The sequence below is a fragment of the Ciconia boyciana genome, chromosome 4 (genome assembly GCF_034638445.1).
Source record: "Ciconia boyciana chromosome 4, ASM3463844v1, whole genome shotgun sequence".
Classification (NCBI taxonomy): domain Eukaryota; kingdom Metazoa; phylum Chordata; class Aves; order Ciconiiformes; family Ciconiidae; genus Ciconia; species Ciconia boyciana.
In genome coordinates, this window is record NC_132937.1 from 84647014 (window position 1) to 84672274 (window position 25261).

At 40.2% G+C, this 25261-nt stretch overlaps 1 protein-coding gene across 2 annotated transcripts in view; it reads right to left on the reverse strand.

Moving 5' to 3' along the window:
• Positions 1 to 25261, reverse strand: part of TNFAIP8 (TNF alpha induced protein 8) — a 66100-nt gene that overhangs the window by 31262 nt on the left and 9577 nt on the right. The window contains exon 1 of one of the 2 annotated variants that reach the window (XM_072860443.1): positions 16081 to 16164. The exons of the other annotated variant lie outside the window; for it this stretch is intronic. Coding sequence (XP_072716544.1) covers position 16081 — 1 coding nt within the window. The 5' untranslated portion in view covers positions 16082 to 16164. Of the gene's footprint in view, positions 1 to 16080; positions 16165 to 25261 lie in introns of those variants that run through there. 2 annotated transcript variants of the gene reach the window in all.

Consider the following 25261-nt stretch of genomic DNA (forward strand, 5'->3'; position numbering starts at 1 on the left):
GAACTATCTCAAGTATTCACTTTCAAAAAAAGAGATGTGCATAACAAGATCTGAACAAGACTTCCTCGTCTTTTTGCTCGACATTTCGTTTGCTGAAAGCTGAATTACGGCACATACCTAATATGATTTACTGTTCATGCAGCTGGTCTGTTGGGGCTGTGCTGCTGCAATTCTTCTAAAGGCTGAGGACTTTACAGTGTGTTTCCAAAATCTGAGGCTCAGTATGGACAACAGTTTTTTATCTTTGTCCACTTTAGAAAATAAATAGAGCAAGAAAAAGAATAAAGACTATGACCAACTCTGCCACTGTTGGTGCACGTGGGATGGGGCACTTTTATCAGAAATCCCACATAACAAACTTTTGAATGCTGCGCAGAGGTAAAGTCTCAAAAGAGACCCACTCACTCCCCCCTGCGCATCCCACATCCGTCTCACTCGTGACATCTGTCAGCGACTAATGTCGGTCACAGAGCGTTTGTTGCTGGCTTTGGCCAATGCCACGAGGTGGCAACAGTGCCCTGAGAAAGAAAAAAGCAGATCTTCAGGACTGTGTTTTGCTCCGTCTAGGGAACAGAGCAGGACCAGCATCAAAGGGCAGGTAAAAACGTCAAATGGCTTCACGTCCAGCCCTGCGTTAACATTTCATATTGCAACTCACACAAAAAGGTTGAAATTGTGTTTTGTCTGTACATGTTGGAATGAAAATCTGAAGAACTAAACACTTCTGATGCAGTGGCCATCACCTGAAATCAGTCATCAACACACCAGTCAGCAGCAGAAAATGTCTATCATTTTTTCCAACCCAAATCCCAGATATGTTTGAAAAAAGACTTAAATCTATCTAGAGGATGCTTATCTTAATACAGCAATATAACGGATGATATAATGGTAACAACTGGGCTCCATGAATTTAAAACCATACTAAAATTTCAAGTATCACTTCAAGGTACAAATACAACTGTGCTACTCACGATCCTCATCCCAATTTCTGCCTGCAACGGCTTGCTTCAGCGCTGCTTTGCCTGTGTGTTTTTATCTTCCCTATCCTGCCATTGTCTTTCCAGAAATGGGATAATGCAACATTTTTTTCACCCCCGGAGGGCAGGTTTTGAGATACCTATAACTCACCTTCCCAGCTCCAAAGTCAGTGGCAGCATTTCCTCTCACCAGACATGCAGGATTTTTTTTGCGTGCGGAGACAGTGGATAAATCAGGAGGATAGTGGGTGAAAGAGGGATCTGGACTGGAGTAGGTCTCCCCTGTTTCAGGAATTCAAATAGGTGAAGGGGGACTCTTCACTTTGTAGTCACCTCTGTGAAGAAGGGGTCATGCCAAAACAGGTCCTAGGTCCCCAGCTAGGTACAGATGGGGTGAAAGAGCAGTGGGGAGGCTGATGTGGGAAGGGAGAGATGAGCCCCAGCCCTCATCTAATCCTGACAGCCTCTTGACTGATGTGTAGCAGTGACACAAGGTCCGATGCCAAGAAGTCACAAATGTCACTACTATGCATAACCAAAGAATGCCATGGATAAAGATTGCACGTACAACCTTCACTAAGCCGGCAAAAAATCCCCAAGCATTACATTTTTCTTTGTGTCACTTCCAGGAAAAGACAAAGTCCCAGAAATTCTGTGAGAATTCAAAAATTCAAAAGAATTTTTTCTTTTGAAAATTAAGAGCAACTCAAATGATGGAGAAAGGATGGTTTACCTAAAATTAGATAATAGTAGTCGTTTCTGTGTACCCTGCAAAACTGTGATTATTTGGGGACCAGCCCCCCATAATCTTTTTTCCCCAAGTATTAATCACTTTTATTTTTTCTTCATGTCAGTTGAAACCTTAGCAGACATTTAAAAAAATGCAGTTAATTTATAGTGACAGAGATGCAATAAGACAAATTAGGATATTCTAGTTTAATCAGCATTGGGTAGGCACACCTGCCTATCATGTTTTCAGAAGTCTAAGAAAATAAAACAAATACTAAATCTGTTTTCTACTTCCTGGTTGCCTTAAAGCATTTCATCCTGAATGTATGTACAAATGCATTCACATTCCCCGTGAAAAAAGATGAAACAGGAATTGCCACCACTTAAAACATTCTCATTACTCTAAACAATGCTATCTAAGCAGGTAAGATTTTCCCCAACATCTTGATCCATATTTTAAGCCAATGTAGAGTTATAAAGCTTTTCATCTCTGTAAGTGAAATTGAAAAAATAAATCTCCGTTCTTTATCAAATACCAGACATGACATGCTTGTCTTACCTGTAGAAATAAAAGAATGGTACTAAAGAACACATTAACTGAAAGCAGTAAAACATCATCTATTCAGCAGAAAGCTCATATGTTCACTTGGCTATACAGCCGTTCCATTCAAATTGGATTTTTATATCCAAACAGGCTTACTTGATCTCAGCACAGCTGACTGCGGGTAGGAAACAGTAGCAAGTCTAGTTGATGAATGGAAAAGCAGAGGTGAAATGTAGCATTATGAGGCCAGGCTACAAATATATTTGACTCAAAGCTAATGCATGCCTTCCCAAAACAGATCATTCCAACACCTACATAACACAACTTATTTTTAACATCGGGAAAAAGCCAGCAGAAGCTTGCCTGACCATAAACAGTGAATGTGTTTGGGCAACATAATACTAAAGCCATCATGTTTCCCCATTTCCTGAGAGTTTGGTTTCACAATCCTCTGTGGTTCTTACTCCACAGTTTATACTGTAAATGCAGACTGACCTTCAAGGTTGTGACCAATTCAAGATACCTCTTCAACAGTTGCTGCACAAATAATCTAATTTATTTTCAAAATTCCTATAGAATTTAAACACAGCAGACTCCACATGTAGATACCTGGAAATCTAGAAGTAAGTGTATCAGTTTATCAAACAAAGTGAATCAGGGGTAAAGAAGAGAAAACTTCACTGCAAAAATCACAGGCATGACAAAAAAAACAAGGACAGCCATCTCATCAGTAGTTAAGGGTTTTGACCCTACTGACTTCAAGGAAGAAACAGAAATTCCTATTTGTCATAGTGGGTTTCTGGCATTTATTCCAATATTAATCAGAAATAGGTGAAATACAAACACTTAATAGTGAATGAATAGGGAAATAATGAAAAGAAAAAGAACCTACTCCACTAAAATATGCAAGTATCTAACACCAATAAAGAAATCTGTCCTAATATAATGTTTGGAGAAAAACGTTGTCAAAAAGTTTAAAAAAAATTGCTAATCAAAACTGGTATTTTGCAATGATTGACTGCTGACAAACACTGCTGCTTTGGCTTAGAGTTGTGAACTGGATGCATTTTCTTATTTCTCTAGTTTTCAAGAAGCATGCAAGTACACTCAGCATGAAATTTTGCATTGTTAAGTGATAAGGTATAGCAAATGTCAGTATCCCTCACATGACTCTGGGCAACACAGGCTTCTGTGGAGCCTTCATTTATGATATGTACATGCACACATACACAGAGCACCTGTGGGGTACCTATTGTCTATCTATTTTTCCAGATCCTTTGAAATATGGTATCTATGAATATTTACCTTTCATAAAATGTTACACATTGATGCCACCTCCTTCCTTTAAATACAGCTTAAAAATTCTTTGCAAAGCTATAGATGTACACAGGCCAAATGCACAACAAAAACCAGAAACCACTCATAGCGAATAAAGTTTGTGCAACAAAGATCTGAAAGAAAGTAATGTGTTTGATGACTACAGAGATTTATGCTCATCTTATCTGATTTCCAACTCAGAGCTACTTGTGGCTTTTCACCAAGTGGTTTCTAAATGAAATCAGAACTGAACTGGGTTTGAGATGCTCAACCTTGACTGAGACTTGAAATAAGAATTTTTTTTATCATCCTGAAGCTGTTCCTAACCTTAGTATATAAAGAAAAAAAACACAAACCTTGCAACTGATATTTAGTCTGAATTCATGTATTAGCAACCTCCATGCATCAAAAGGCTTTGTTTCAGAGGTGAAAGCTCCAGGATATGAATTTTGGGGCAAAACAGGCACTGCCTTTCTGTTCGAAGTAGAGTGTCTCTATCCAGAGAGGAACTAGGACCTCATGCATGTCAGCTTCTCCTACTGATGCTCAGGCAAGCCCTTACCTAACCTACTGGTGGTTGTGAATCACACGTAAGTTGGCCAGCTGTCTTCAGGGGTCCTGACATCTGACCCAGGGCTGTGTGCTGAAATCCCTTGGTGAATAAGACAGCAGCTTTTTCCTCACCAAATCTCTTATGGCAAACCCCTCAGGTATAAAGCAACAGATTTCTGATTTCACACAGTAGTGGTTTCATAGGGTAAAAACACTGTAACTACAAATACCTACTCTAAAATTGGCTGTACAGGGAAGTTAATTATTCACAGGTGTTTTATACTAAAACTCAAACTAGACATAAATGTTATTTTGATTAAATAAGACAAATGAAACTTTATCTTCTGTATGTGAGTAGAACTGCCAACCCCCAACAAATAAATAGTATCTGTTTCTGCACTGAACCGGAGACTAGCTGTTGATCAAAGTGTCTGATACGCCTCCATCAAACCCAAGGTTAGCAACATTATGAAAGATAAAGTCCAGGTAGTGACAAAAAACATCAACAGTTAGCATCTGTGAAGGCACTTGCAAGGCTCTTGTTTAACTGTATTTGTGATGCCTGATATTCCCTCAAAATGAAGTATGTATTACTATTTTTACATGCATTTTAGTGATTACAAAGTTTTGGGGACCAGTTTCATTAAAGAAATTAAGGAATTTCTTTTTAGGCCAAATGCTTGTTTTGAATGTTAACACTCAGTGAATATATTCAGGATCCTACACCAAGCCTGTGCTATCATTCTGGTCTGTATAAACCTTGATTTATTATAAAATGAGACAGCAATATTAAACAACTGCCTACCTGGTGTACCGTTCAGAAATATTCCTAAGATATGCACACTTTATCCACAAACCATAGTGCTTTCCAAATCCAACTCTGCTATATTCCTAAATGTGTATGTTACCAGTAACCAATACCTTTAAGAGATACTGTCCACTCACATAATGACTAAGCATGACTGGAGCTGCTGGGCATGAGAAGACATGCTCACATCTCCTTCTTCCAGGAGGACACAAATAGCTGGAACATGCTGCCGCATTCTCAGTTTCTTTACAATCTTTGAATCTCAAAATCAGTTGACAGCACTTGATGCAGAAAGACAGAGGACTATAACTATGAATACGGAATATATCTGAAATAACCTCTAGTGATTAATAAACAGCCTTCACGTCTCTTTCAGGCAAGTGCTCATCCATGTTCACCCTCCTTTTCCTCCAGAAGAAACAGCAGACCACTCATGGTTGCAGCCTTGAGAGGCTCCTTTGCGAAAGACATAGATGCCTGATTAAGGTGCCCTGTGAAACACTACCCCTGATCAAAGGAAAATACTAGGGAACCCAACTGAGGCCTGACAGGAAGACAGAGGATATCATTTGCATAGACTAACACTGCATTTAAAATTGACAAGTGCACCTCATGGGGCTGAGAAACCCACACATTTATGCGGCTGAAACAGTCCAGATGACAAAAGGGGAAGGATTTGGAAGGCAAGCTGTCCCAGCACTCCAGGGATTCCTGAGCTTTTTTGAAGAAGAGGCAGAAATGCTCAGTAGAAACACACACCTCAGACTGAGTGGGGAGAAAGGCATCCAATTGCCATGCTGGGAATCAACAGGCTCAGAAACAGAAAAGCCATCGCTTCTTAAAGTAGAAAGAAAGGTAAGCCTTAGGAATTCTTAATTCAAAATGTGTTATCTTGAACCTTTGTCGTAGGCCTCTCACTAGCAGCCCAGATGTTTAATTAAACTGAGTTATCTTGTAAGATAACCTCCCGAAAGTCAATTACTTCCTTACACAGGAGAAAGATCTCATACTTCTGTTTATGTGATACATGATGGTTGTTAACTGTCAACACTAAAGCATGACAGCTGTTGATTCAGTGGGGAAATGCTAGACTTCCCTCTGTACTGCATGGAGCTGCTGTGCAGAGGTGTACAGAAATGCTGTGCCTTAACGACCCAAGTGTGCTACCAGGCTGAGGAAAGCAACTTCCATATCACCTGAATCTGGATGGACAGTTCCCCAAAGACCTTGCCTAGCCTTGCATCATTCAGAAAGAATTTAAAATTCTCAGAAGGACTGTGATCACAGCTATATTCAGGGATCACTGATGCCTTGCATCAATTTATGTGGAATATGGCATGAGATACTATGTCAGTTTATGACATCACACATTCCACTATAGTTAGGCAGGATGTCATAAACATAAGAAGTGGCGTTCATGATGATGCCACTGCAAGTGAAATGGAAAATGTACAGTCTGTGTCCAAATGCAGAAGAGAGGAAGAAGAAAAAGAAAACCACACCACTTCTGGCAGGTGTTCAAAGATGTGGTGGTGAGATACAGCTGGAGGCAAAGACAGGAAGACAGTCTCTATCAGCAACAGCACTGCTTCCTTTTCTGAATATATGGATGAGTACAAGTGATTGTAATGTTAAATTACAGAGGCAGAGTTTGCGTTTCTAGAGAAGGTTAAATTCTGTTTTAGCTTCTTTCAGAGACAGTGCAGAAAATGAAGAGGAACTCCTCAATGGCAGAGCTCTAAGTCCTTGCTGTTGTGACTCCAGCACCTCTTGTAGGAAAAATTCAAAGCAAGATGATCTTCTGGAAGAGTAACACAGTCAGCTTCTTTGAGAAAATGAGATTATTTTAAGCATTTAAATCTAGTAAATATAAACTGTTAGTGCTGACAGAAACAATTCCAATTTACTGTGCTAATCTGTAGAGTAGCTTGGAAATACAAGTTTTATCACAAGCACTAAGACTATACAGATTTTGGCCAAAAAAGGAGAATAAAGCTGTCAGTTATTTTTCATAGTCAACAGCAATGAGGGAAATGAGTTCAAGATGGATAAAGAAGCAGCCACTGAGTTAAGCAGTAAAACCATGTGAAACTTGTGTTTTTCAAGAATTTCATATAGGTAGAATATGGCAATATTCATTGCTTCTGACATCTGGCAGCAGCCTACCCCAATCTCTGTACCAATCAGATACCAGCAGAAAACCTCAGAGCCTTTGTCAGATTCCTCAGACTTGTCACCATACATTTCAACAACTTTGGGAAAGGCTCTGAGATCTTTCATGGCAGCAGCAGATGCTGGAGGAGTATGCCACCTTGACTGAGGTGGTAGGGAGGATGCTATCTGAGATATCACTGTACTGCAGCAGATGGAGAACAAAGCATGGTTACATCGTTTCTTGTCCCTGTATAAGAGGAAGCACCTTGAGGTTGTACGAGTACAAATAAACTAAAAAAAATAAATTATTTTTTAAACTATTTTTAAACAGAGTGAGGCTGACATACGTCAATAAGGATCATGCAGAAATTATGACTCTGAATGCTGTGTTCTCTGGTTGAAAATATCACCATGGAGGCCCGAGCATTTCCTGAGATTACAGGTTTTTTGTGCTGATGCTCAAATGGCCAAAGTCTCCACTTATGAGAACAATCCTCTTTGATGGAGGAGGAGAAAGATAAAGGTCTGATGAAATTCTAAGCTGAGTTGTAGTAAAACATTGTATCAAGGTTGGTTCCACTGTTATTGCAGTAGTCACCAAAATCACAGAATCATGTATTTGTTAAGGCTGGAAGGGATCTGCTGAGATCACCTAGTCCAACCCCACTGCTAAAGCAGGTTGTCCAGGACCGCATACATTTGGGTTCTGAATATCTCTGCAACCTCTCTGGGCAATCCATTCCACGGTTTGACCACCTCACAGTAAAAAAGTGTGTTCCTGTGCTCAGATGATCTCTCATACATTCCAGTTTGTGCCCAAGGCCTATTGCCCTGGCACTGGCACTACTGAGAACAATCTGGGTCCCTCTTCATCATTGATAAGATTCCCCTAAGGCTTCTCTTCAAGCTTAACAGCTCTCTCAGCCTCTCTTCACATGAAGAGTCCCTTAATCATTTTTGTGGTTCTTTGTTGGATTTGTTCCAGTAAATCCGTATCTTTCTTGTACTGGGGAGCCCAGAAGTGGACACAACACTCCAGATGTGGCCTCTCCAGTGCTAAGAATAGAAAAATTATTACCTCCCTTGATCTGCTATCAAGTCTCTTCCTAATGCAGCCCAAAAGGCTGCTAGCCTTTGCCACAAGGGCACGTTGCTGGCTCATGGTCAGCTCGGTGTCCACCAGGACCCACAAGTCTTTCTCTACAGAGCTGCTTCCCAGTCCATCAGGCATCAGCGTGTACTTGTGCATGTGATTATTGCTCCCCGGATACAGGATTTGGCATGAACTTTATGAGACTTCTCTCAGCCTAATTCTCCAGCCTGTCCAAGTCCCTGTGAATGGCAGCACAACCAGCTGGTGTACCCGCAACTCCTCACAGTTTTGTACAATCTGTGAACTTGCTGAGAGTGCACACTGTCCCAAGTGTCCAGGTCATTAATTAAGAGGTTAAACAGTACTGGCCCCGATATCAACCCCTATGGTACACCACTTGCCTCCGACTGGACTTTGTCCCACTGACCACAACGCTCTGGGCCTGGATGTTCAGCCAGTTCTCAGACCTCCTCACTATGCAATAATCTAAGCAGTACTTTGTCAAGTTTGTCTAGGAGGATGTTATGGGAGACCAAGGCAGTGTCAAAAGCCTTACCAAAGCTGAGGTAAATGACATCCACTGCTTTCCCCTCATCTACCAAGTCACCTCACTGTAGAAGGCCATCGGGTTGGGCAAGCATGATTTCTCCTCTGTAAATCCGTGCTGACTGCTCCCAATTCCCTTCTTGTCCTTCATGTGTTTGGCAATGCTTTCCAGGAGGATTTTCTCCATCATCTTCCCAGGAGCTGAGGTGATGCTGACCTGCCTCTATTTCCCCAGATCTTCCTTCTTTCAGACAGCAGTGACATTTGCTTTCTTCCAGTCTTCAGGAATCTCTTTCAGTTGCCATGAAAGAAGTTAGCTGAGATTGGCCTCACAATGGCATCAGCCAGCTCCCTAGGCACATGTATGTGAAACTTGCCAGGCCTGATAGACTTCTGTACATCCAGTTTGCTTAAGTGCTCCCTAACCCTAAGTCTAGAGCAAGGGTAGAGTACCTCAGTCTTTTCTTTGTCACTGGTTCCCCTGCCCCATTCAGCAGCAGGCTCACATTTTCCGTAGCCTTCCTTTTGCTGTTTATGTTCTTGTAGAAGTCTTTCTTGTCACCTTTCCCATACCTTGAAAGATTCAACTCCAGGTCAACCTTGGCTTTCCTAACACTATTCCTGCATGCTTGGACAGTAGCTCTGTATTCCTCCTGGGTCACCTCTCCCTGCTTCCATCTCTTGTACATTTCTTTTTTAAGTCTTAGTTTAGTCAGGAGCTCCTGACTCATCCATGCAGGCCTTCTGCTGTCTCTGCTGATTTCCTGCTTGTTGGGATGGGTCTTTCCTGAGCTTGAAGGAGGTGATCCTTGAATATCAGCCAGATCTCCGGGACCCTTCTTGTCTCTGAGGCCATAAACCATGGGATTCTTCCAAGCAGATTCCTGAAGAGGTTGAAGTCTGCTCTCCAGAAATACAGGGCAATGGCCCTATTTTTTGCTCTGCTCTCTCTTCTTAGGATCCTGAACTCCACCATCTTATGGTCACTAAAGCCAAAGGTGCCCTTGACTGTGAAGGGGGAATGCCAAATACCCTGAGGTTAGTCAGGATCTCAGGGACCTGTGGCTGCACACACTTTTTCAATTTCTCAGGTAGTTATTTTCTACCACCACCATCTGTGGAACTGCCAGGATTTGTAAGGAGATACTATAACACAGTCTGTGAGATGGGACAAATTAGGGTACTCTGCTATCTGAATTAATCTTGCCTGCCCTTGAAGGAGCTGGAGAATCTTCTCATAAGGCACAACTTTATTTTACTTTTTTTTTCTCCTCATGGCAGTAAAAGATCCAGTGGCATGTATCAGCCAGCATCTGTCTGACACTGAAGGAAGAACTTGCCAGGAGGCAGGCTTTCCTTTGCACTGTTTCCTTACCCTACCCTTAAACCTCAGAACACATTAGGCTCTTCATTAGGAACAACTCATATTGCTTACAGCACTAGAAACCTCCCAGTTCATGCACTGTTTCAAACTTGAAGGTCTGGCTGGGTGATCGAAAAGTTAAGGCTACCAGTGAACCATATGCATTAGCGGCTTTTGCTGCTGTGAACTTACACATTTTTAAAACACAGATAAAAATTTTCCTTGCTTTAAGTAATCGGTTGCAAACTTAAAGAGCAGCTGCACCAGACCAGATCAGAGGTCTGTTTGTCCCAGAACTCTACCTTCAACAGTGGCCAAAAGCAGGAAGAGCACAAGACATCTACAGCAGTACTGCCACCAGCTGCTCTCCCAACCATCTGTAGCTCAGGATCCATCAGAGGCAGAGATGGCTTGTAGATAATCACATACAACACCAAAGAATTTGAGAAAGCATTGGAGTTAATAAATAAAAATAGAGAAAAATATAAACAGGAAGGATCAGGAACACATTCAAGAGTTCATAAATCTGTAACTTGGGAAATACTATTCATAATTCATTAGGTTAAAGCTTCTAGCTTGGATAACTAATGTGTAAATAAGGGGACAACATCATATTGATCACTAAGAGTTATGACAACATTTACTTAAAGGATTTACATGGCAACTACTCATAAACTCAAACATCTGTGCAACTTTTTCATGTTTTAAAGTTATAAATGCTTTATTTATTATTTGCTGGATCCAGTCCCAGTATCAACCTATCTACATTTCTTAAATATTACTCCTCTGTGGAATTAAGCAGAACTACCTATTACTGTACTAGACCAAATTTATTCTTAGTCTTTAAGGACTAGCACATAATAATTTGTTTTAATTTACAGTAATTAAGGGTCCTAAAAAATAGCAGTAATCTGTTTATATTGTAAAAGTAAACCTGAAATTATAACAAAAGTTATATTAATTGGTAAAGCATTCAAAAGATCTACTTTTGTTCATTTATATCAGCCAAAAAAAAAGGAAGCTACCAAAACTACTATGGTCTTGTCCGTTTTTTTGCTTTAAAAAGAAAACTGGTCCAGATGCTATCATGATGTTATATATTAACTCAGTTTGTCTGAGGATTGTGCTGCAACTGTTGTATCTACCTATCTCTCCTAACTGCTGATTAAGTACTGTGGACCTCCACAGGCTCACCGCATTATCTTGCAAATACTTCTGAAAGGTTCCAACAACCTCTCTTGATGGGGTAACAAACAAACCTGAATCTATTCTGCTCAGCTCTATTTTTTAGAAACAGCATTGCAAAATAATGCCGGGTCCTAAGGGCTTTGGGGTAATTCACTGATAAATCTCCTGGGATCTCCAAAGGGCTTTCAGAACCCCTGGAATAGACACATAGATGCCCAACCACCCTACCCTGCAAGTGCAGTGAAGAAGCACCACAGACACTCCAACTACATCTTCAGTTGCTAAAAATGACAAGCAAAACATTTTCATTGAATAACTGGAAGCTTCTGTTTGCCATGAGTTTCTAGGTGTTTTGGTGGACAGCAAGTAAACCATCAGATTTCTTATGAAAGCGACTTGGTGCTTCAGCTAGCTCTGGGACTGAGGACTCCAAAACACATGTCCCCGTAGACCGAGTTGTGCTGGTTTATACAGTTTCTTCATATAGAGCAACTATTAATCACAAAAATCTGTCAACAGCTTGTGAAACAATCTGCCTGTACTATTGGAGGACACATCTCGTAGGGCTTGTTAATTCAAGCTTTTGAGTCAAACCAGGCTCACATCCTGCCAGTCTGGAGGATAGCACATGCTTGTTTGCTTACAACTGAATCTGTCTATGGAAATCCTTCACAACAGGGGTAAGAGCTGTTTTCTGGAGGTTTTATATTGTCAATCAAATATGAGTTTCCAAAGACTCAACTAGATTTCAGATCCCATTCACAAAGCTGTTAATTGTTTCACTTGCATTTCTGCATTTTCTTTGAATTATGAGACAGTCTAAATGAAAGTTTTTGTAGTCTAGGAGAAGATTTAAGGTTCCACGCTCTAAGAATTATTTTTTCTTCTCTTTATGATTTTAACAAATTTCAGTTGCTGCTGTTTACAGAACAGTACAGCGTGGTATATAATAGAAGGTAAGCAGTTCAAGCCCTAAGCAGAACGCTGGGTTGGAAAGTAATGAGTTATTTACTCAAAAAAACATGAGTAAATTTAGAGGTAAGGAATATATTGAACATTTTAAAGAAGAATTTTAACTGTAGAAAGAAGTTAAGCTTCTTGGTAATTAAAAAAAAGAGAAGTAGCTAACTTTGATTTACCTTTCCAAAACTTATTCTCAAGAACCATGAACTAATGAGCAAGAAAATGGAAAGTCTAATTGTTAGAAAGAGTATTTGGATACTTCATTCACTGCAGCTTTCATTGTTTTAATCTAACGAGGCTTTAGATGGGAGGCTTGAGCTTATAGAGAATTAACTGATAACTGGCAATAAGCTTGGGAGAAGTCTACTTTGGGCATTAGAATTTAATCCTTAATTTGGAAAGTAAAATGAAAATGTTTGTGATATAATGACAGAGTGATGCCTTTACCATGACTTTGTAGAATGTTTGGATTTTCAGAGCAAACTTAGTAAACCTATTAAGATTCACTGTACTTGCTGCCTTACAGGTGAGTCAATAGAAGTGTACTGGGTCTGGCTGGGATGGAGTTAACTTTCTTCATAGCAGCCCTTATGGTGTTTTGGATTTGTGACCAAAACAGTGTTGATAACACCAATGTTTTGGCTATTGCTGAGCGGCTCAAGGCCTCCTCTGTCTCTCACTCTGTCCCCCTCCCCATGTGTAGGTTGGGAGTGGGCAACAGGTCAGGACGTGACACCGCCGAGACAGCTGACCCCAGCTGATCAAAGGTATTTTCCATACCATGTAACGCCGTGATCGGCATTAAAACTGGGGTGGGAGGGAGTTTTTCCAAAGTAGCCATTGTTCTGAGACTGGCTGAGCATTGGTCTGCTGGTGGTAAATGTTTGCTCTTGCATTACGCCTTGCTTTCCCCGCCCCGCCCCCCTTCACCTACTAAACTGTTTTTATCTTGACCTGTGAGGGCTTTTTCCTCACTTTTGTTCCTCTGATCCTCTCCCCTGCCGCTGGGGGGAGTGAGTAGGTGACTAGGTGGTGACTTACCTGCCGGCCAAGGTCACCCCACCCCAAGAAGGAAAGCCCGAAAAGCTCCATTAGTAGGAACTCATTTTATTACTACTACCTCCATCCACTTCAGCTGCTACCGATCAGCTCTGCAGGCCTCCGCTTTCTAAGCCAAAATTCATCCAACAGAGATCTCCACCGCTTTCCAGCACGTGCTCTCCTTCTAGGGCATTTGTCCTCCTTAATATTTTTGACAAATAAGTTTGGGGCAGGGTAGATCAGGATTGTTAAGACAAATTGAGTTTACATTAAAAAGGGAGAAATTATTCAGCACAATACTGTGTACTACCAGATAATTGTTCTTAAGAATTAAGAAGAAAAAACCCACAGGAAAACACCTCAAAAAACCCAGACTGTTTTAATCACCCAAAATAATTCCTGTTATGGCATTTATTTTTTTATTTTACCTGAGTGGTGATAGATTAGGAAACTAGCAGTGTGAGTCTATGCAGCAGCGTGAAAAAGCATGTACGTTAATCCCACTTCTTGTTCTGTATCCCACCAGCTACATTAGATATTTTCTACTTTCTTTTCTAGCCAAGGATATCAGGTCAGAAAACACTAATTTTTGAGTTTGATTACAGATTACATGATCTAGATATTCACTGCTAGCTACAACTGTGTGTGCAGTCCCCCTTTTTTTTTTAACTATCATCAGTAAATACCTTAGCCTGCTCAATGAAGACATGTTACAAATCCCTAAACAATATACTCTTCAGCTGTCTCTTGAAGAAGTTGGAAAAAATCCTAAGCAGTAAAATCAGACATTTATGTCTACCAAACCTTCACCATTCTGGTTCAGCTGATAATAAAATACAACTGTAACAGGGACCATCTTGAGTTCTGTGTATTGTCTTGATTTGTCTAAATATCTCTGTCACAACTAACACTTTTTTAAGTGATCTTCTCTATTATGGCTTTTAGAGAAGCAGAGAAGAACGGCAGCAAATAGCTCAGGATTCAGTCTAACCAGTTTAAGAAATAATATCATTTTAACTTCTTAATATATTTTGAAGAAATGACTGCAGATCAGGATTAAATACTACCAGTTTTCCTCCCTTAGTTAATATTTAAAATATTTTTTAAAATCCCGGTACTTCCTTTGCATGCACTGACTTACCATTTGCATTGAAAAGCTGTACAGAAATTATTAAACAACTGCTGAAGCAGCATATTTTTAAACCTCTGCATGGTTACGAGCATAAACATAAGAATATTTTGACATGCATATGTATGTCAGCTATGCATTTATTTACTGAGATGTTTATACAGCAAAGGGTTTATCTAAAGCACAATACCCACACATGTGGATTGCAGATGCTACATCAGCCCTTCTCATATACATCCTGGAATGCAACCCTGCCACTGCTGACACTGAGAAGACATGTCCTACTTCATAAGAGCTCACAACAAAATTAGATCACTGAACATAGCTAAAGAAAGGCTAAGATTAATGAAGAAAATCTCAGTGTCCGGCATCTTTTGTTTTCCATACACCTATTGTACATAGACATTCCCGGGTCAAATTTCCCTTCATTCCAAGGTAAATCTCTCACTTTACTGTGGCAAGTTGCACTAATAAATGCCAAGCACTACAGTGGCACAACATACACATTTCGGATCATAAGCATTACTCAAGGCAGCTTCTTCTGGTATGCAAGTTTATGTTTGAGAAACAAAGCCAAGCTGTATTGAAATACTCAATGCTCCAACAAAAAAATGTATTTTAAAAACTGGCTTAAAGGGAATCAAACACCTTTCCTTGAAATATTTCAGAATCCAAACCCTCTACAGAATTTCCTAAAAAATTTTTACACACAGATGTTGATTATATCGATTTAAGGCTGAATAAATTACATCTGTAATTGAGGAAAACTGCAAAACAGCAAACAACAAAGGGGAATGGAAAAAGGAAAGAATTGACCTGACCAACTACAATCCTGTTAGTTTACAGCAGCATTCCAGGTTATGGAAAGCTTTTTAAAGAAAGAGAGCTTAATGAAACTGAAACACAATTCAGGAACAGTTATCTCAAAAATAGGTCATGTGAAAATAACCAACTATCTTTCCCGATCTAGACTTATTCTATGGAAAGCTACTAGTGAACAATAGACTATTAGTGCATAGTTGGACAGTGGACTTGCTAAAGGCAAAATGGTAACAGGGAGTACTGGAAGGGTAAATATCAGGCTAAAAGAAGGTTTCTTTTAAATTTACTTAAGGCTAAACCTTGCAACGTATTTAACCAAAACTTCAGTAGTAAAACCTGGCTCAAAAGAATGTGAGCATTTGTGCGATGCGTCCTACAACACTGAGAGGCATCCTTAACACAGAAAGACAAAACATGCAGGAAAAAGTGAACAAATCTGAGCAGGGCTAGTTTCAGTGAAATGGGATACAGACCAGTATTTCTGAGTGCAAAGTCAGACAGAGACTTCTATGAACACAAACTTTTAAGCATTGCCTCCAAATGAAGTGATTGCACAATTCCCAACCCTCAGACCTGTTACACCAACTCTGTCTTCTCCTCCCACCCCAGCCTGAGAGCTCCCTGTGGGAGCATAAGCATCTGTTCAGCTGTATGGCACATGGGATTGCAGAACTGATTCACAGAAAAAAATTGCTGGGGGGAGTGGGGGAAGGCTAACCACTCTCATGATCCAGTTCCTCAGTCTGATGAACATAAACGTTTCTGCTGACACAAGGAAGGAAAAAACACGAGCATGGGAGCAGGACTGAATGACATTTTTGGCAGCCAAAGATGTGTGTGAAATTAGTGCTTACTCGCTTGAATCCTTCAGCAAAGAGAAGATATCATCCACTGGAAACAAAAGGAAAAGGTCCTGTCCCACAAGATCATGACAAATCAACCAATCTGTTACTGCTCTGAAAAAGAAAAGACAACAATGGTGGGATGCACAGATTCTTATCTGCATACAAAGGATGACACAGACACTTGGTATGCGATTAAAGAATAAACCACAGCTTCAGCTCTTCTACAGAAACTCACAAAAGGCATGAACTCTGTGGGCTTAAGGATGCCTTGTTTCTTATCCTGAATATCATAATCCCTTTAACCAGTTAGAGACCACATAGGTCAAAAAATGGTTCCAAGTCATCTCTTTTCTGTTCTGAGGTCGAAAATTTATTAGCTCCCATTACAGTATTTCCTTCAATTATTCAGCCCTTGACCACAGCTACCAGTCCAGATATAGCTGTATCTGTCATGCCTAATCCTTCACTGTTTGATTACACAGGGACTCCTGCATTTGAATTAACACTCACATACCACACTTTTCCAAAAATACTACTCTTGGATAGCCTATTTCTCAGCCCACATTTCCATTACATCCACTCGGGCATTAAACATGCTTGGTAAGTAAGGGACATCACCATCCTTCAACACCTTTTCCTAGGTGCACTGCATTTCTTTCTATCTAGTCATCCTACACCCAACCTGCCAGCATTTTGACCATCTCAAGAATCAAATTCAGGCCTGCCACGACAACGCCCCTAGCTTGGCTGTCATTGCATCATACCTGCCTTGTCAGCATTGGTGACTGATCCTGTTCATTTCAGCAACCAGCACCATTGCACAGCACCCCGTTCTGCTGGTGGAGGTGGGCAAGAAGACGACAGCAGAACCACTCCCCACAACAGGCTGGGAACGTGCCAGTGCAATGCTCACCCCACAGGCTTCCTTTGAGGCTCACATACCCACAATCCTAACACCTATAGATACTTGAAATGTTGTATTTTACAATAGAAACAAACATCACTGAGCTTCTCTCCTGCTGACTGGGTATTTATCTTATTAAACTGTGCCTTCTTTACCTCAAGCCAACTCTAGATGAGCAGCTACCTCGGCAGTGCATGCTCAGAACAAACACTGTTTAACCTTCTTCGCTTGAAACAAGGATAACTTCACCTGCCCACAGATTTTCCACCATTCTTGCAATTAGCTCAAATGGATGAATCCTGCCAACGTTTGCTAACAAAGTGGTGTGTACTGTTTCTCACTCGCAGAAAGTGAAGGGGCCAAACACACCGCATCTCTTTTTGCTTCAGTCAGGACTTCACAGCCTTGAGCATGCACCAGGACTGAATCCAACCAGGACCTCACAGCCCCGTATGCCCTTGAGCTCCAAAAGCATCTGCTACACCATCACACACAATGCTCAGAGCAGCTTTCACAGCTAAGCATGAAGAAAAACATGTCTTGCTGTAAGTTTGCTAATAATGTTCATAACAATCCTATGGTAACACAGCCAGATGAGCCTGCATGTTGATGATTAGCCTTCTAAGCTGTACCAGAAATGCTGCCGCAATACAACAACAGTCAACACCAAGGTGTATCTATGCCTGTGGCACAATGAAACTCTTAGCAGAGGAGCCCACCAGTCTCTTTCCTGTAAGAAGAGAAAAGAAAGAATCATGAGAAGCAATTCCAGCAGAGAGAACTCTATCTAGAGATGCTATTTATGACAGGCGTATATGTATGTATGTAAACAAAAGTATGTATGTACCTACACTGCTCAGGAGAGGAGAATTCAAACCAGAGGAAATGCAAAGGAAGAGTGTAGCAGTCAAGGGGAGGGAGTGCCCATCCTGCAGCAGCAGGCAGAACAGTTTGGCATATTTACTCTTTCAACAAGCAAGCTCATTACAGGAGACCCATCTATAAAAACATCCAGGGGCTGAACAGCAGGTAATGGAAAGAATTATTTCAGCTCGCAGGCTGATATGAAAACAAGTGAGAACAGACCAGCCACAAAAAACAAGTAAAACTTTACTTGTTTAGAAGCCTCCAGTACTAGAGCAATCCTCCACCCACCTCTGTAGAGGGTGCAAGCACCTGTGCAGAATTAAAATGAGGTTTGACTGCAACATGAGACACAGTTGCTCGCTACAGGGGGACCTGGAGCCTGTGATTCAGAAGACAGGTTTCTTCCAGTTACCTCTTCCTAAAACACAGCCACCACCAACCTGATTAAATTGGTATGAGTGTATACAGGACCAGGACAAAAGCAAAAAAACTCTTTCTTATAAACCTTATCTTATAAAAAAGAATTAGGGGATGTCTTAATTATTAAAGGCAAAAATTCTGCTAAGTGTCACCTGATTTCAAGCTAACAGCATAAACATTAGCAAAAAATATTTAGTGTGCATCCCAAGGTGATTAGTGATAAAACACTAGAAAAGATTTTCTATGAATCAAAGTGGATAGTATTCAATATTATTTGAAGAACAGCAGTGAAATTTATGTCCAGAAACATACTATTATTTTTAAAATTTGCACAGCCAGTGGAACTAACAAAATTACCCATCATTAGTTTAATTCTAATTAACTTGATATTATGAATATCACTTTTTAAGTTAAATTTCTTAAAGTTTATCTTCCTACTAAAAAATAAATCAATGTTTACTAAAGTCATAGACGGTCTTCTACTTCTGCCATGTCAAAAATTATTTTAACAGGCTTCAAATATTACAAATGTAGTTTCTTCTTTCAGGAAAGAAGCTTGAGAAGTGACATGTTTTACAGTTCCTGTTTGAAAAACAATGGAAGAGAAGAATCCGAGTGAAAGTGGCAGATGACTGCAGCATGAGAGTTGGTTTCAGTCTATGACTGGAAAAGCTTATGCTGGTTTTAACATGCATTGGCTGAAGCAGTTTCTTAACAGTTCAGATTCCTCGCTTCAAGCTCTACAGTAAAGAAAACGGTATCAGTCACGAGGGGATTCATCTCCTTGCACAGTCTCTACAACAAATATATTCATTGTTTTGCAAGAGGGCAAACAGCTGCATTTCCTGGAATGTGCTGTAACTAGTCATCTTTACCACCAGGTAATGTTAGCAAAGCTCAATGCATTTGGAACAAAACCTGACATTATCCAAAGGACACTCTGTAAAATTTCCTTATTATATGTCTATTGACAAAGTACACTTCCTTACAGATATCTTGTGCCAGATGTTGTAGTTAAAACAAGGAGGTGCTTTAATTGCTAATCTGAGTTAGTTAGAATTTCATTCTAAGCTACGCAAATAACTTGTCAGCAGAGTTACAAATTTTTATAATTTTACCTCTGAAAAACAGATTCCCAATCCACATATGCTACCCAAGCAAGCGTGAAAGGGCTGAAAGCACTTGCTTCCCTCCCATAGCTGACAAACAAAAAAGGCATTCCTGCAAAACAGGAGAGGTGCATTCCCTGGAGCAACACCTTCCTATCAAGACTATAAAGGGAAACCTGTGAATGTCATACTTCAGGAGTCACTGCCTGTGTTTCTGCAGTCAAGCTGTGCTTTACACATAAACAGGAACCATAGGAAAAAAACCCACCAAAATAAGTAATACTTATAAAAATACACAGAACTGATCCCAAAGTACAACTTTCTGCATATAAATTTTTAAAAAAACCCATCAGTTTCTTTGAAAGGTGTAGTACTCTGCACTGAACTGTTTCTTTCTTCTAAACGATCGCAATAGGTGACACTTTCCTATTTAAAGCTTCTAGAAGTCTGATGTAGATTTGAATTTTTTTTCACAAAAAAATACAAAATTTTTAAACGCTTACATGATACCAGAAGGATCTGGAAGTTTTATGGCTAAATGTCAAATGAATTAAGCCTCACACAACCTCCATCTTCTTTTGCATTAGCTAGGAATATCTCTTTTTGGAAATGGGACTCTATTCCACGTGCAGGTATGTCATTCTAAACAGAAGAAAATCACAAATATAATCAAATTTTCCTTGAAAATTTTTACAGCACTGGGATGTAGTCAAAGCCATTGAGGCTGTCACCTGCCACAGTTAAATGACCACTTTCACTGTTCTCACCTTACTTGTCTTTCGTAGACGATTAAGGCCATGGATTGCTTTTCATAAAATTAAGCATATTTTCCCTGAAAATAATACAGACTGGCAGGTTTTAAAGCAGAATAACTTATGACTTTCATTACAGGGTCTGTCTTCCTTTCTTTCTTTCTTTTTGGAACGAGCTATTGCCCATCTGTAACATTTTAGCTGCACAAGTTAAGGACAGAGGTGGGAACTGTAAATATGTTCACGCGCATGCAAGGGAATCTTAAAGAAAAATAGGGAAAATTAGAACGCAAGCTGTTTTGCACTTTCTTCGTTATGATAAAGCAGCTACGAAAACAGCTTAAACAATCAGACAGCTCTTGCGTATTGTCAACTCCAGAACAAACCATCTATAAGTACCACTTAATGCTGTCACCAAAATCAAAGGATTTAAAGGTAACATTCCGTACTTACAAGTATTAGAAATATGCCAAAATTATATTTGGATTTTTAAATACTAAATAAGGATATCTAAGAGTACTAAATAAGATTAAGGGAATTCCCACCAAAGCTACACTATGATAAAAGACAAGGACCTGGGGTACTGGTGGAAGAAAAATGGGAACATGAGCCGGCAGTATGTGCTCGCAGCCCAGAAGGCCAACCGTATCCTGGGCTGCATCAAAAGAAGCATGGCCAGCAGGTCAAGCGAGGTGATTCTGCCCCTCTACTCTGCTCTGGTGAGACCTCACCTGGAGTACTGCGTCCAGCTCTGGAGCCCTCAGCACAGGAAAGACATGGACCTGTTGGAGCTGGCCCAGAGGAGGGCCACGAAAACTGTCAAGAGGGATGGAACACCTCTCCTATGAAGAAAGGCTGAAAGAGTTGGGGTTGTTCAGCACAGAGAAGAGAAGGCTGCGGGGAGAGCTTTTTGCAGCCTTTCAATACTTAAAGGGGGCTTAAAAGAAAGACGGAGAGACACTTTTTACCAGAACCTGTAGTGACCGGCAAAGGGGTAACAGTTCTAAACTGAAAGAGGGTGATTTAAATTAGATATAAGGAAGACATTTTTTTACTATGATGGTGAGACAGTGGGACACATTGCCACAGAAGTTGTGGATGCCCCATCCCTGGAAGTGTTCTAGATCAGGTTGGATGGGGCTTTGAGAGCAACCTGACCTAGTTAAAGATGTCCCTGCCCATGTCAGGGAGGTTGGAACTAGGTGATCTTTGAAGGTCCCCTCCAACCCAAACCATTCTATGATTCTGATAAAAATGGGAGGCCACAGTCAAGGAAAAAAATAGAACGATAGGATGCTGCAATTATCTCTCTACTAGGCATTTTCCAAGAAAATTCAGCATTAAAGTTTTGCTAAAAAATATTCAAAGATTTAAGAATTAAAATGCAGGTCTGAATATCTTAACCACTTTTTTCAGTCCTATAGTGATACAGTGAAAGAACAAGAGAAAAAAATTAGTTTTTGAGAAGCAATTTAGCTTGTGGTCCCAAGCACTGAAAAGCTTTAATCACAGTAATTTTTCTATGTTATTAATGCAGACGATAACACAGTTCAGACACACTACACTTACTTGATATACATGTAACTACATGCAGCGGTTACAGAGAAATTTAGAGAAACCTGTCTGGATTTGGCACTCCACAAAAAAATCAAGATAAGAGATATGAATCCTAGGGAGAAACACAACTTTTAAAGCACCTTGCATTTAATGAATCAATTCAATAAACAAGCATTAAAACCAGGTGTCTGATAAACATTCCTGTGTATAACAAGGTTTGGCTTTGTATGAATTACTTCTTAAACTGTGTATAAAAATGGATGTGTTATGTAGGAAAACTATCTCAAATTATACTTGCGATCAAATATTAACAATTACTGAAAACGCCTCATCTAAATGATTGCAAAACACAACAGAAATCAAGTACTTCTATTTGGCAATGTGGAAGGAAGTTTTATCCAAATAGAAAAGTCTGAACTCTTCCACTCATGGTGAGCAAAAGGACCTTAAAATTTCACAGAGAATGTTTTCCTCCACCAGACTCTTTTCAGCTTGGTTTAGATTTGTTCAAATAAATGTGTTCAAACACTTCAACATCCGTAAACTTATTTACCATGGATCACACAACCAGCTCTATAACCACCAGCAATAATTCACTTACACACCTCTACTGTCAATAGAAGATTTTGTGTGCTCAAAGAGGAACCAGTTTTCCTTTTGTGATGATTATTTCTTACTCAATCATCTCAGGCTGCTTTCATCTTACACTATTCAAGTATCTCCAGGGGTTTTCTGGAGAAGAGCAGCATGGGAAAGAAGAATTTAGTCCAAGTCCTATATGGAAGGATCACACAAATAAGAGGAACTGCAAAACTTGCTCATCAGGGTAAACATTTATATGTATATATGTACATAGCCAGAGGTACTACAAGAATAGATGAGTATAAAATTAATTAGTTTACTTCCTTACTGAAAGAAAAGAGGGTACTAAGGGAGCAGGCAAGTTCTTGCCTGAAGTCTTTCCACAGTTTTTTAATTTAATCTTCTTCTTTCACTAGCTTATGTTAGAATAACTTCTTTAGTTTATCTTCTCATTTTCTCTCCATTGTTAAGCTGGGCTGCCACAATATCATTGCTCTAAATTTTCCTAAACTACATGGATTTGTGAATAGCCTCAGGATTCCCATTTAAAGTATCTCTGTCAATGCCTGTTTATAGCTAAAAATTAAATTTTGCATAAATACCACACTTGGAAATAATTTTAAAGAAAAAAAGAGGTTATGTTTTTGACGCACTTGACCGACTTTTATTCCCTCAAAAAAATCTCGCATTGAAAGTTTCATTACAAGATTCAGATCCAAAACAGGAGTTAGTTTTGCTATAAGCTGCCACACATTAAGTATTACACAATAACTGCTGCACAGTAATCGCATTCATACAGACAGCTATTTCCTATTTCAATCCTTACTGTAGTCAACCGAAGTTTTCAGGTACAGGAGCATAACTTTTGGGACACGATCGCCTGGCACTGTGTTCTGCTGCAGGCTCAGTGCACACCGAGAGTCCCAGAAGTTGGAAGTAACAGGAGGTGTGGAAGCCCATCACGCTCAGATGTACCTCACCATCCTCTCTCATCACCCACTGTATGTCTCTGTCATCTTCCATGTGGGTAGCACATCTCCTAAAACTATCATCAGACAAAACAGATGCTCCAACTCTCAAATCAACTATACGTAGATACAACTTTTGTATGGCAAGTTCTGAGAGCTAGTTACTCTACCACCATGTTATTTGGACAGACATAGCAATGGATGTACCAGCCAGGGAAATACCATCAAATTGTGTTTGCGAGTTATTTGTTCCACAGGCAGATCCATTGAGGTGATCGGGTCTTCAGCTGCTCATAAAGAACTGCAATGCCAAACTAAGGTGACCGGCACTGGTGACTCGAACAAGTGGTCAAAGATGCTCTGTGGCCACGTGTGGAGAATAGAGTGAATAATGTCACAGTGTGCTTTTTAACTGAAAATTCTAGCAGGGTCTAGCAGGTCTTTGTATGTTTAATTTTGGAGAAAGTTATTTCTTTCCTAGTACTTTCTTTCAATAAAAGGGGTTGAGAGTGGGACAGGGGTTGTCCAGAGTACGGGATTTCCCCCGCTCTGACTATATAGAGCTTCTGCTAGCAGGATGCATACCTTTCAGCAAGCAGCACTTGCTCCATAGCTTGAAAATCATAATTACAATACGGTCTTGTTTAAGGTATAAACCAGCTTAAGGCATTTTATTCTCAGGGTCACGGTGCAGCAACATTAAGCACCTGAACAAATTGCCTCCAAATTAGTTAGGCACAGTAGCATTGCACTTGAGGGAACTTCAGTTGAATTTACCCGAGCAGAGGAAGTTAAGCAAGGTTCACCAGTCTTCATGCCGTCTGTGTAGCATCAATTGACAAAATGTTTATTTCCTTCAATTGTGCAGCATAACCTCAGCAGGTTTGTACGTGGTCACCCACCTGAATACAAGAGACACAAATAGACCGTCTGATAGTGGAGCATTACTGAAGGCAGATGGTTACTACAGGTAGGTAAACACAATCTCGTGACACGTGTGAGGGCTTTGCAAGGCACTTTATGTGACGCGCCTGCCCCCCTGCAGGCCACCCCCAGAAGACGTGGGCTGCCCACAACAGTCGTGGCACATCGGCTGCTGCTTCTCTATGCGTCACTGTGGCCCAAGGCACCACGCTGGCTACAACCCTCACAGAGAGCCGTGCCCCAGTTGTGAGCTTCAATTAATGGTACAGACGGGGTCTGCCAGCTTTTCTTGATGCAAGTGTGTGCTCTAAAGCCAACAAGCCTTCGACACATTTTTACCGTGGTGAAATTCCCCGAAGCGTTTTCAGCTCATATCCACCCAAAACAGAAATAATACCTAGAAAAGCTTTAGTTCACTGATTCTACCACTTTCTCATAGCAAGCCCTTAGTTCACTGAGCACAGAAAAAAACTGCACTGTCAGATAGTTTCAGACTGTCACGCTGGGTATCTAAACAATTTCTGTAGCATGAAGAGGCTTTGAAAAAGACATCTCTTCTGCCTGGCACTGCTATCAAATGTTTTGATTAGCTTTAGGTTACTTTATTATGGTGTTATCCACCTCTTCATATTAAGAAAAAAACCCAAACCTTAAACATACATGAAGTTTTTATTTTCAGTCTTTTGGTTTTGGTCTCAAGAAGTTCATTTAAGCTCCTCAAGACTTCTCCTTATCCCTATCCCAGTAGTTGATCAAGTTCTGAATTTACTCCTCCTAGCTAATTATTTAATTATCGCTTTGCCTATATGTTAATTGCCATTCTTCTCCATCAATGTATTTATTGCCAGCAAGACACAGAACACCAGCTTTCAGATTTGTGCTGTAACTATTCATTTTTTAAACAACATGGTTGTAAGGCAAATAAAGGTGAAATCGGTCATAACTGCATTTTTAGCTGTGGACTCCTGCACTACTTTTCTCACATACAGTTGTAAAACTAACAGATTGTTAAATGGTGCATGCTGTGTTTAAGCTTGCCTGTACAGAGGTCTGCTTTCCTATTACTTTAAAACTAAATTTCAAAGTCCACTGTAACGACACACTCTC